Consider the following 13,931-nt stretch of genomic DNA (forward strand, 5'->3'; position numbering starts at 1 on the left):
TTAGAAGAAAAGAAATAGCTAAACGCAGTGTTTTTTTTGTTTTGTTTTTTAATTCTAGCAAAGCTGCATTGACCTTTTTGATGCATTGCTTCAGTTCTTTCTGATCTGTTCAAGGATGGCCAATAATAAGTTTTGTGGTTTTTTTTTCTTAAATTGCTTCAACTTTAGAAGAACATCTGTTAAATAGTAATGAATGTAAGTACCTTTCTCTGGTTTAGTTTAGGAATAAGATGTTTGTTCTGTTTCTTTCATCTCTTACAGCTTGACAAAGATGACATGGTATATATGGAAGCATATGATAAGTTGCTGGAATCTTGGCTTACTTTGGTACAAGATGACAAACATTTCCATAAAGGTTTCTTTACCCAACATGCTGTTCAGGTCTTTAATTCTTACATTCAGTGCCATCTAGCTGCTCCCGATGGTACAAGGAATTTGGTAAGCCCTTATAGTGGTAGTTTCTGATGATAATACAGAGTAACTAATCCATGTGGGGATTTTGTTGTTGTATACTTTATTATGTAGCTCAAGGGAGCTAGTAGAAATTTGCTACTTGTGGTGTTGAATGGAAATGAAAAATTTGCTGAATTTGTTAATCAGAGGTCATTTTCCAGTCTCCTTCTCTCATTATGAAAAGGAAATGAAGGAATACAAATTTGGAAGTTACTTTTAAAAATAAATAAAATAAGCCTGTTAGTAAAATTGGCATGTTTCCTGATGGTCCTCCCTATAGATGCAATGACTAAACTTCTGACCACCCTTCTCTGGATTTGGGTTGTAATTAAAGTCTCCAGTGAAATTGGAAGCCTTTTATCCTGTTATTTCCCATATGTTATCTTCAAGTTATACTTCTGAAGTGTAATCTGAGAAAATATAGAATGACTATGCTTAGACTAAAAGAAGCATGAAATATTATGTGGTTCTTCTGGATAAAATGGTACATAAATTCCTTACTGAATTTTTGAGGTGGCTGTTCTCAAAAAAAACTTAAAAGTATCTTGGCTATCTCTTGGCCCTCTGCGAAAGCCTGTTAGTCTCTTTGCCAGGAGTATGGATCTTACTGAAACAGATTGTGGTACTGAAACTTGGATGTAGATGCTGAATGAATTAATTACTGCATAGATTTGATTCATTAGCTATATAAAATTGATCTCTCAAATGTGATGCTATGCAAAGATCTCCAGGATACCTCATTCTGAAAAGCCATGCTTAAAACCCATGTCTAGTATCTTGATATGTAACAGATGGAAATAACAATGCCAAACAGAGAGGAATATTTCACAAGAGAACTTTGAATTCATATCAGGCGGTCTTGACATAGCTTGTATACACAGGTTAATTCATGTCATTCTGTGAGATAAGTCATTTATCCCATGGGTAACCTTTTAAAAGCCACAGCTGGCATTTTAGAATGCTTCTTGTTCAATATCAAAGCAGTAACAGGAACTTTCAGTCTCTGCTTTGAGAGCAGAGACTCACTCTTCAGTAAACAGCTGCAACTTTGAAGTTGCCAAAGGAAAATGATTTGCTGGGTTAGATAAAGAAAAGATGGGGTGAAAGCACTTTAGGTAAGAAAATGTGTTTAGATTCAATTTTCCAGAGCCTTTGTAGAAACAATATGTAATGATAGCTTTCTCCGTCACTTGTATTTGAATGTTAGTGGTGTAAATTCTGTCATTCATCAAGAGATTTTTGAAAACACTTCTAACATTGATACGTGATTTCTACATATAAGGGTTCAACTCTTCAGGAAAATAAGCTCTGATTACGAGGCAGTCTTAAAATATAGCCAAGGCGAGAGGAATCTCATCTTGAGATATTTTTACTTTGCCTTCTATTTTTTTCTGAGGTTGTAGCTTTTACTTTTTAAAGGGGTGCTTTTTTTAAAACAATAACTTATAGAAAATCTTTATTGAAGGAGGTGACGTGCACTTTATCAAGAAATATACTACCTCTCTTGTAATTTATTTTTAAGATCTCAGATAACTGGGAACAGTATCTTTGACTAATGAACAGGACAAAGTGGAGAGTTGAAAATGAAATTCTTTGCCTGATTATATATGTGATTTGAAATCCAAATATATTTTAGAAATCCTCTGACCATTGGGTTTACAGACCTTCTATGTGAATGAGAGTCATTCAGTACATCGCTTTGTACCTCTAGGCGGTGGATGCTTACCAGAGCCGATTTATGTATGTGACGTAAAGAAGCTGTTTTGCTGCTCCAGCCTGTGCTTATCCTATTAATAATTAGTATCAATTTTCATGGCTCTCATCTGACTTCTTTCACTAACAGTGTATCTTTTGACTTGAGAGCACTGTTGGAAATGGTAGCAAATATCAGCAAAATCAGCTCCTTGCATAAGTTTGTGAAATGCTGATTTCAGAACAATATAAAGTCATATTTACTCCCCTATTTACCTCATCTGTATCTAATTTAGCACAAGCCTATTGTGTATCCATGCAAAACACCTTGGGGGAAAAACCCAAATTTACGTAGAAAAGTGCAGTGGTGATAAGTTGTAGCAAGTGTAACATTAACTGGTTGCTTCTAATTTTGTTGAAATAACATCAGACTGCCAATGGTGTGGCCTCTCGGGAAGAAGAGGAAATAAGTGAACTGCAGGAAGACGACAGAGACCAGTTCTGTGACCAGCTGGCCAGTGTAGGCATGCTGGGAAGAATTGCTGCAGAACACTGTATACCTCTTCTTACAAGGTATGGAAAGATAGTGTGAATGCAAATGAATAAATCCACCAAGTTGGAAAAGCTTGACTTTGCTGAAACAATTTAAAACCAGTGAAGTTATTTTATTACTGTTTGTCCACAGTTTATTAGAAGACCGAGTTACAAGGCTCCATGGTCAGTTGCAAAGACATCAGCAGCAGTTACTTGCCTCACCAGCATCAGCCTCAATTGACAATAAAGTGCTTGATGACCTGTATGAGGATATTCATTGGCTTATTTTAGTCACAGGTAAGTGAACAGTGTTAAATAGCGCTTACTTTGATATTGCTGTTGCAGCTGGAAAATCTTAGGAAAGAAAAATCCATGCATGTCAACTACTGGTAACTGACAATCTATTTCATCTTTGTGGTGCTTTCATCTTAGACTACGTGCAGAGTTTTTGTCTCAGTTTCATCTGTCTGCAGTAACATGAAAATTATCTGTAAAAGATCAGTGTAATCTTTTTATGAGGTATGTCCTTTGGAAATTCCCACAAGTAATTTTGTCATAGACTTCTGAGATCCACCTATTCAAGAACTTAGCCTTCATGGTTTCAGTTATATTGCCTTGTCTCACGTGACTGAAGGGAATCCATATGAGATCAGGATAGCAGTGTTACTTTGTGGTGCAAAGAGTCAAGTAAGTTCCAGAATCTCTCAGGACTGATGATCCATGTCCTGGCTTTTTGCTGTGTTTCAGGGAACCTGAGTTCAGAACATTCGTATTTTTGATTTTTAGATGGAACTATCTTACATCTGCTTGCAAAGCATAACATCAGCTAAGACAGTGTCTGTATTTTATTAGGAGAAATGTATACTTTATGAAATATTTTGTGGGGTCTTTTTGAATGTCTGATGTTATAGTTGCTCTCAGATGTTGGCATAAATGTGTTTATAATATTTTTGTATTGCTGTACGATGAAGTTTATATTTGTAGCTCAGAATACTGTGAGATCAGACACTGAAAACTATGACTAAATCTGGAATTAATATCAATTATCTGGACACCAGAGTATTTTACTGTGAAAACCATTGCTTTACCTGATCTGTTGTTGCTATGCAAGGAAAACTTTATTATAGCACGTTTGTTTGGTGTCTGAAAGATTCTATAGACTTGAAATATTAGCAGAGCAAAAGTCCCAGATGAGATGGACTCAGTAAGGAAGCTGTAAAATTGAACAATTTTTATCACATAACTGAACGAGAAGAAAGTGACCACAATGTTGTAGAATATTTTTTCAGGTACCTGAATTGGCTGTTGGTCTTTCACAGGAAGCAAAGCTCTTCTCCCTCTTTTATTATTTAATACGGTCATTTATTTTTCAGCATTAGTTTACTTTCACTTTAGGTTCTTTTTTACAGAATTGCTTTATAGATTCTGAAGTTAATTATACATATTTAATCAGTGTTAGTCAGGAGTTGTGTAAACATTTGCTTCTGGTGTGATGTCTGCAGTTAATCCAGTGGACTAATCAAAAAGCTCTAAGTTAACCTAGGGTAGAAAGTTGTGATCATTCTTTCTTTTTTTAATGTAAGGCTACCTCTTGGCTAATGATACTCAGGGAGAGACTCCGCTAATACCTCCAGAAGTAATGGAATACTCCATTAAACATTCAGCTGAGGTTGACATCAACACAACGCTTCAAATTCTGGGATCTCCAGGAGAAAAGGCCTCTTCCATCCCAGGGTACAACAGAACTGATTCTGTAATTAGGTAAGAATGCATCGTGTGTTAAGTATGTTAAATGCTTTTTCAGAGAAGTGAGAACATAAATGGACTTCTATGAAATGAAAAAGAAAAAAAGACATATGCAAACACCAAACATTGGAAATGAAATGTCTCTTTTAAATAGTCTTAAAGTAAAGGCAAATAATTTATAAGAATGGTTTTATTGCCTATTAAGGCAATGCTATAAAAGAAAAGACAGAAAAGATGAAGTTACATATATATATTTTTTTTTTCTTAGGGTAGAGATAGGCAGAGTAATTACAGGTGATGCTTCAAGTCATGTTGACCTGGGGGTGGGACTGAAGGGAAGAAAAAGTATGGCATCTAAACAGATAAAACTCAGTCGAGATGGGATAGCAGAAATGACTAGCTTGATGACCTAATAGTTGTAATTGAGGACATGATCTACCTATTAAAATAAATAGAAATACTTTATCACTACTGAAAACCTGTCTTTGATCTGTTTGTTACAGAAAGTCCTTAAAATGACTCAAAATACTAAAAAAAAAAAAAAAAAAAAACCACTGGTTTTTAAAGCAATACATCGCCTAGTTTGGTATCATTTTTTTTTTTTTATCTATAATGTATTCTGCACATGTGCAGTTCAAGCAAGAGCTTTCCAAAGCTTAAGTGAGCTTCTCTTTGGCCATGACTTACTGCCTCAGCTTGGCCGTAGCAGCTTTGGTCTTCGGTCGGGGGAGAGTTGTTGCCCCTTACGTACACATATTATTATTAACATATTTAAGGAAAAGCATAAGGGATTTCTGTTCTCTTTTTGCAAGAAGGCCCACAAAAGAGTCCTCAGTTTTAATCTTCAGTACTCAGAAGTCTCAATTCAATTATTTTTTTTATTGGCATGAAATATTGTTCACCCAGGATTACTTGTGTACTTAACATTTTCTGCTGGAAAAGGTTAGAAAAATGGATCTTCGTGGGCAGTTAAGTGCTTCATGGGCTAACACATGTAGAGGTTTGAATACCGGTCATTGATGCCAATCCTGGCAGCTACAAGAACTGGTCAACAACCAGAATTTCTGATTGCAGTGTCTTAGTGCAGATGGGATTAAAACCAGAAATACACCACCATCAACTCATAAATTCCTTGAGGACTTGCAAATTCTTACCAAAGTTAATTGAGATACTGTAAAAGCTAATATTATACTTTTCTTGACTGAGTGTATTAATGCAATCACTTGGTGGTCTGCTACATCATATTGTTTCTCTGTGGCAATGAAAAAGTAAGAAATAACTGGACATTGCTCTAGCTATATCATGCTGCAAAAGCTGCATGATTAGGCCACAATTTGTAACGAAGAAGGTGGTTGATGCAGGAAAGGGAGAATCAGTCAGAGTGCTTGTCAGGATTCTTCTGTTGCAGTATTTTTGATGTCAAAGACCACCTTATGTTCTGACTTTGTGGAGGGTATTTGCCATTTTGTCTCTCTCCTTGCATTTAAAGAAACAAGTTAACTGCTCTTCACTTTGTTAGAGTTGAAATACTTCATTATCTTGTTCCTTCCTCATATTTCATGAAAAAAAAAAAAAAAAAAACGTTTCACAGAGTCACATTACTTCTCCAAAGAACACTCAACATCCTTATTGTGTTTTAAATCTGCAGGTTGTTATCGGCTATTTTAAGAGTGTCAGAAGTAGAATCTCGAGCAATAAGGGCAAATCTCACGCACCTTCTGAGCCCACAGATGGGCAAAGATATTGTATGGTTCCTCAAGCGTTGGGCAAAGACTTACCTCCTGGTGGATGAAAAGTTGTATGATCAGGTAAGGATATAACCTTTATGAATGAGTTGGTGAGTATTAGCAACAATATCCTTGGAATGCAGATGTCAGTGTAGCTATTCTAAGGTGCAGTGATAAAGCATTTTTAATGTTGTATTTGGGGTTGGTTTTTAAATTGTTTGAAAGTAGATGTTGTTTGTTTTTTTTTTCCATTAGAAATATAAGTTGTTAGGGAACCCTTTTTGTGCATCTTGGTATAAATGTGATTTTTGTAGCTAGCGGCATCACAGAATAGCATAACATGCTCTCAGGTTGTCTAGTGGGTGAAACTCACAGATCACAGCAATTTGTTAAGGTATATCAGATCTTACAGTTCAACTTCAATACAGTGGTTGCCCTTGATGGATGACTTATTGAGTAACCTGGTCATGATTCTGAATTAAATATCTAGCACCATCACTAGGTGGTATATATAAGCTAAAATCATGTTAATTTCTCTCCTCTCCCTATTCTCATATGTTCTCATTGTATATATCATGATATCTATGATGTGTTCTTCCTAAAGGGCAACATTTTATCATGTTTGGAAAGCACTAATCATGATTAGACCTTGATCCTGATTTTGCTTATACAACTAACGATACTCCAGCTAGCTAATGGAGGCCACTCATGAGAAGGTCCTGTTGGCTCTAACTTCTGAGAAGGAAGCCGCCTCCTCCTCCCCTTGTTTCCACTACTGAAGCAACTAAGAATACTAACGCTTCAGGAGACCCCTCGTTAACAAAGTTAGGAATATTGAAGACTTGTAATGAATTAGAATTACATTATTCAACTTGTACTTGCAGCAGAGCAAAGCCATCAGTTGCAGAGCATGAAAAATGGTATCTAAGAAATGTACACATTTAGCTTGTGTTGGCACGTGAAAGTGGTTGAACACCTCTTTTTTAAATCTTATGCTCAGTCAGGTATATATTATGAATTTTATAATTTCAGATGGTGGTGGTGTGCTGACAGGAAGCCCCTGCACAAATATTACAGATTCTTTGCATTTCCCTCTTACACTTTTTTTCTGAAGATAGGCAAGAAGGCAATTTCAAGGAAGCATATTTTAATGTACCAGGACCAGAATGTGACATCTTTCCTAAAAGCTGCGTAGATTGAAAGAATAATGCAGAAAGCAGATGTAGAAAAGACTGTGATGAAAAGAAGTTCTTACAAGATTCAAACTAGATCAAGAGCTAGGCTTATTTCCAGTTATTTTATCACTTAATTTTGAGGAGTTTCATCATAAATTAATGGAAACACTTTCGGGAGATGATTTTTTGGGATCTTTCTCTTAATTTTTAAAGTTTCTGAACTTTCCTTGGCATTAAAAGCTAGACATACTTAAACCTGATATTGTGATGAGGTTGAAACTTTTCTTTCTTTTAGGTGTTGTGCTTAAAATTGCAAGATAAATTTGGCAAAGATTTTTCTGTTACAGGTATTCTTTGCCTTCGTCTATGTAACTTTTGTGTATTTTAAGTAGGGAAGAAGTGACAGCCTGAAAAGAATTTGCTGACTGATTACCATACACTTTGGGGTTCTGCCTTCTGTAAAACTCACTCATTTTAATGCTTTTCTTATAGATAAGTCTGCCATTTAGTACAGCATTTGGTGCTGATACTGAGGGTTCCCAGTGGATTGTGGGTTACCTTTTAGAAAAAGTGATCAGTAACCTGGCAGTGTGGAGTTCAGAGCAGGACCTTGCAAATGATACTGTACAACTGCTAGTAACATTAGTGGAAAGGAGAGAGCGGTAAGTTGCTACACCTCTGGAAGTCAAAAAATTTCTTTTGCTTCCTTTAAATTTTTTTGGCCAAAATAATCCAGATATGGGGCACTTTATATTCATGTCTCTGTAAGTCAAATTACTTTAGTAACGTGCTATAAATGGAGGAAAAACTTGTCTGACAAAGTGAGGAGTGAGACCTAGATTTGACAAAATGTTAACCTAATCTTTATTATTATTTATCAGTGCACTCTCCTTCCCCTACCTTTGTGCCTCACACAAACAGTGAGAAAGGAAAATTCTCCGGGTCTCCACTCTTATTGCAAGGATTTTTATGTTTGTTTGTTTTTGTTTCAGATTGAGTTCAGATACTGGCTAAACCAGTATAAAATATGCTTAATAAACCTTTTAAAGAAAAAAATAAATAGGGTTTGGTGGGTTCAGACAAATTTCAGAAACTTCTTTGGTATTACAAACTATGAAGAAGAAAATTCTTGAATGTTTTGCTTCTGTGAATTGACATGCAATCATGCATTCAGTCTGAAAGACTGAAGTTTGAGGAGCGAAATGCTTGAGGAAATTCTTTTTAAGATAAATAAAAAACACAGGAGCTAGTTTTGGAATAAACTGCTTATTTTATCATGACATAATGAGACTAAGCTTTTAATAATCCATGCAATATATCCATTAACTGTGTGTGTGTCTGTCTGTGTGTAAAACTAAGTACTTCCCTGCTTTTCTCCCATATGAATTGAGCTACTTTCAGAGTATACACTTCAGAAATTTTATGGTTGAGACATTAATAAGATGGAAGTCAAAAGGCAATTTAGCCTTACAATCAAGGAATTAAATTTAAAAATAAAAATAAAAATCTTCTGACAAATGCTAGCAGCCTGATGCACTCTGTTCATACAATTTTTTGGAGTATTTTCTTTAATCAAAATGTTTTTCCCCCTTCTAGGGCAAACTTAGTTATTCAATGTGAAAACTGGTGGAATTTAGCTAAACAATTTGCAAGGCGAAGCCCTCCCCTTCACTATTTGTCCAGTTCTGTGCAGAGAACACTAATGAAAGCTTTAGTTTTAGGAGGTTTTGCTCATATGGATACAGAAACAAAACAACAATACTGGACAGAGGTAAGCTGTTTTGATGCTTCTGTTATCTTCATTTTTGCAAGTAATACAAACAAAGTTTGAAGTTAGTTCAGGGAATTTTATGGTGATGCAAACTCAGCTCATACAAAATCTTTAGGTTTCAAACATATAATACCAATATGTTTTTCATGATTCTTTCTTTGAGGGGCCGTAATTTTTTGGCAGCTTATTGGTGTTGTCCATGATACCTAAACCATTACTACCTAAACAGAAATAACTCAAAATTACTTGGGGATTCATGAAATAAGCCAGTCTAGCAGTACACTTGAAAGAGACCTTTTGTAAAGGTTAAGGCCTTTCATCAGAGTTGTGCCATTTCGTCTATTTTAATTAGGTAGTGTTTATGAATTATTCATTTATTCACTTAACAATAATGACAGTGAGTAAGACTAATGTGAAAAATAATGAAGCTCCTCAACCAGCTTTTTTGTGCCCTGGTTCCATTAGTGCTCAGATATTTAATACTGGAAAGGTTGGTGCTATAATGCTTCCTGATCACACTTCAGCTACACCACATTAGCCTTGAAGTTTGAAAAGCACTGGCCTTCTGAGAGAAGCTTATTTTCATTAGCAAAGTTACGAAGTTAGTGATTGAGGGTAAGGTACTGGAAATAATTGGGGAAAAACATTTAACTGTTTTATGGAAATGTCTAAATGGGTTCAAACTGGGTTAGCTTACAAATGCAGTCACATAGGCTGATTATAAGAGAAATTTTACTACCAAGAATTGTAATAAGACAAAGGTAATTGTGAATATGATTTTTAATTAATGCTTTCATTGCTGACCTTTTGTTGCTAATGCTGAACCTGGAAAACAATCAAATAATGTGACTCAGAGAAAGTCCTTGTTATTTGTTTAAGCACTACAAAATAATATTAAATATTTATGGAGGTGCTCATTTTGCAACCAACCTGCAGGTGATGGTGGATAATGAGAATCACTAATTATCACTTCAGTTTATGTTAATGTGACAGAAAATAACGTAATTGTGCCATTGCAAACTGGAATTGATGCTTCTTGTACTGTTGTGCTAAAAACAACCCATGTGCTTGCTAAATTACTTAAACCTCAAATTTCATTCTTATAATAATATACTTATCTTACTGTGACTTTTCAAAAAAAAAATTAAGGTTCTTCAGCCACTTCAGCAGCGATTCCTGAATGTGATAAACCAAGAAAACTTTCAGCAGATCTGCCAAGAGGAGGAAGTGAAACAGGAGATCACTGCTACGTTGGAAGCACTCTGTGGCATTGCTGAGGCTACCCAGATTGATAATGTAGCAATTCTCTTTAATTTCCTAATGGACTTCCTTAATAATTGCATTGGATTAATGGAAGTATACAAAAACACACCAGAGACTGTTAATCTCATAATAGAAGTCTTTGTTGAAGTTGCACATAAACAAATTTGCTATCTTGGAGAGGTAAATACAACCAAGAGGGGAAGGAGGAGAAGTGTGTGTGTGTGTGTGTGTGTGCGCATGTATTGTACAAAATAGCAGAGAAATTTTTGTATTCTATACAGAAAGAAACTCTGTATGCTTACATCACTATTCTGTCTATATAGAAATAAATGCTAGCTGGTCACATCTGCTAGAGGAATTCCTTTGTTTAAAAACATACACTCCCAAAGATTAAAAGCAGGATGTCTAGACTGTTCTTTTAGCAATAAACTTGACCATAATTCATCACCAGCCTTAACGTGAAGGGGTGGCAAGAGTACAGACCATGTTGAATGCTTATTTAACCGTACCAAACTTCTCTGAAGGCTTGTCTAGCAGAATTGCAGCACTGTTTTATGTGACAAATGCATACCACAGAGATGCTGCTTTGGTCCTAAACAGTGCATAATGGTTACCAAGAAATTATCGGGTAAAATGAGTTGATGCAGGCTGCTTACATTTTTGCACTATTGGCTAATTTTACTTTTGCATCCAGAAGCAATGGCTTTTGCATCTAGGAGAAGCCTACTTCAATATGTGTATGCACAGAGGGTATTATGGCTCCAAATTTTGATAGCAAAAGTGAGTCCCTTTGGGATCTTGTTGATAATTTTAATCTAGATTGCAAGACCAGTGAGATGTGCCAGCCTGGCACAAGCCACTCTTTTTTCTTAAGATTGAGGAATTGGTGAAAGTAATGTTATAATGTTTGTCAGTAGCACGTAAATGTATGGCTGTAGGTGTCCTCAGTATTGAAGATGGCTGTTTCCTTAATGATTCTGTGTGCAGTTGTTATGAAAATGGGTAGTATAACTGCAATTACAATCTTCAGGTATCATCAACCATGTAGCACCATCTTAAAACAAAGGGTGTCACTTTTAACATACACAATTTTCTTGTTATCTGATGCTGTTTTCTAGGCCAAAGCCATGAACTTGTATGAGGCCTGCCTAACTCTGCTCCAGGTGTATTCCAAGAATAATCTAGGTCGGCAACGGATAGATGTTACAGCAGAAGAAGATCAGTACCAGGATCTCCTCCTTATAATGGAGCTTCTCACTAATCTTCTATCAAAAGAATTCATAGATTTCAGTGATACAGGTATGGAGGAATTGGTAACTGACGAGCCATAATTCGTATTCTAAAACGGTAAAAAAAAAAAAAAAAATCAAAAAAACATCATAGGGCATGAGTTCAGTTTAGGTAAATTGGAAACTTGAGTTTAGGCTTTATCAGGATATGGAAATTATTTATTGTGCAAGTAGCAAAGGAAGAACTTTTCACAGTATGGCACATCTTCCAGTATTCAGAAATAATTATTGTTCTTATAAAATAAATAGGGCATGTTGACAACAGCAACTTAAAAAATGAATGCTGCACGTCAGAACATGAAGTTGCAGAAACTACAGAGAAATCAGATTAGCAAATTACTGCAAGAGCAGATGAGTTGTCTTTGTAGTACAAGATCCTAACTGTGTGAAATGCTGAGCTCATGAAAATTCTATCAAGTTTGAGGCTTTTCTGTATTCTTCATTCACAGAATATGTGTTATGCTATGTAGGTATGGGTTGGGTTTTTTATTTTATTTTTATTTTTTCCCAGCCTGTTGCTTTCTTGTGTATCTTTGCCACTTCATATTTAGGACTAATGCAATTTTATCTGCCACCTCTAGCTTAGCTGTGTTATATTGCTTTTGAAAAAGTTAAAACACATTTGCATTATTTATTTCTTACCATGTCCTGTTCAGTTTGCACAGAAAACTTGCTCAGCAACAAACTGAATCTGCCTACATGATTTTGATCTTTTTCACTGCTGTTCTAAGGCTTGAAGGAGAGGGAACTTTGTGCTCTGAAATTCATTGCATCTGTCTCATTTTTCTGTTGTGTATGTACAACACAAAAATACAGAACCAAAATTAGACTTTGTCCATCGAGTGTGCATCTCAATGCCATCTAACACATTCTCTGTGACGTCAGACTTTGGTTGTTAGAAGCGTCAAAAATGCTGTAAAAAGGAAAAAATAAAAAAAAAAAAAAGTGAAACTAAGGACTGAATACTACCTAAACATAATACCCAGATATCAAATGTATTGAAACTTCTCTGGTCACTATAATTAACTTAATGGAAGAATTATAAAAGTAAGGTCATTGCTAGTCGCTGGGAAGTACAGGTCTGAACAGGAACTGGAGAAACTTGGCAAGTTCTAAATTGCAGGTTTTTGTTTACTAACTTCCTCCATTTATTTCTGTGTTTATGAAATTCATGTAAGTATGTATTATAATGTATACTATATAGAAATTTACAGAAAATATAGAAATGCTATAATTTGCTCACTGTCTATTTGTGCAAGCATGAGGCAGATACCACTAGAAACAAGTGTAAGAGAGCTTCCTTCCATTCTGTAATGGAAGGGAGCTCTCAAAGTATCTGAAGTGTTCTGGTTAGTATGCCATCTGGTACATGTGATTATGAAACGCTTAGTCCTAATGAATATAAATATAGAGTGATGTGGCAGTCTCTACTCACTTAAGTTTCTATTTTAATACAGTGCCTCATGTTTTCGTTTGGGAAGAGTGTGATAGTCCTATCATTAAAAATGTCTTAATCAAAGAAATGTGACTCTTCAATATATTTGATCCTCTTCTTATAAAAAATATTTTTTTTTTTTTTACCTTTTCTACAGATGAAGTATTTAGAGGACATGAGCCTGGACAAGCCACAAATAGATCTGTATCGGCAGCAGATGTTGTCTTATATGGGGTTAATCTAGTTCTGCCTCTAATGTCCCAGGATCTGCTGAAAGTAAGTATATTTTCACATGTAACTGCTCAAATATGAAAGGTTTATAGTAATGAATTCCCGGAAATGGGTTCTAAATTGCACTTCACCTCCACGAGTTAGATTTTGTAGGCTTTTAAAAAAGTAAATAGCTTCTCTAGTTATAGATACCATTAGAAAATAAGTATTTTAACCTGTAGAAATGCATGTTTGAAAGGCCTAAACAAATATTTTTTCCCTCTAAAAGCAAGTCTGTGCGGATTAACAATTAGCCAACCCTGAAACATGGCCTGTGGAATCCTTTTTGTGATAGTGTCAGAAATGTGACAGGAAGCATCAGCAGTGATATTAGTCAAAACAAAACAAAATCTGGGAGCAAATTGCAACTCTAATTATTTTTGCGATGCTTTCATGTCATAGACAGCAGGTTGTCAGTAGAGCAGTAAAATCTGAAACAACCAAATGGCAGTATTTCATTGAGTTACACTGTGCTAATATTTACTTTGAGTCAGGGGAACAATTCGGAAGGGTACCTCAGTTGTCCCCTCTTAATAGGCTTTGGTTCTCACCTGGTAGCACCCACTGAGCTTGGGA

The 13,931-nt window shown here is 35.6% G+C and overlaps 1 protein-coding gene across 1 annotated transcript in view; it reads left to right on the forward strand.

Annotated features, from left to right (window-relative positions):
* XPO4 (exportin 4) overlaps positions 1–13,931 on the forward strand; it is a 72,287-nt gene that overhangs the window by 54,337 nt on the left and 4,019 nt on the right. The window contains exons 10-19 of the mRNA XM_032184095.1: positions 262–438; positions 2,576–2,718; positions 2,831–2,976; positions 4,263–4,440; positions 6,074–6,233; positions 7,820–7,989; positions 8,924–9,098; positions 10,248–10,541; positions 11,480–11,660; positions 13,243–13,361. Of these exons, the coding sequence (XP_032039986.1) occupies positions 262–438; positions 2,576–2,718; positions 2,831–2,976; positions 4,263–4,440; positions 6,074–6,233; positions 7,820–7,989; positions 8,924–9,098; positions 10,248–10,541; positions 11,480–11,660; positions 13,243–13,361 (1,743 nt within the window). The remainder of the gene's footprint in view (positions 1–261; positions 439–2,575; positions 2,719–2,830; positions 2,977–4,262; positions 4,441–6,073; positions 6,234–7,819; positions 7,990–8,923; positions 9,099–10,247; positions 10,542–11,479; positions 11,661–13,242; positions 13,362–13,931) is intronic.

Source organism: Aythya fuligula, chromosome 1, assembly GCF_009819795.1.
Source record: "Aythya fuligula isolate bAytFul2 chromosome 1, bAytFul2.pri, whole genome shotgun sequence".
NCBI classification, from domain to species: domain Eukaryota; kingdom Metazoa; phylum Chordata; class Aves; order Anseriformes; family Anatidae; genus Aythya; species Aythya fuligula.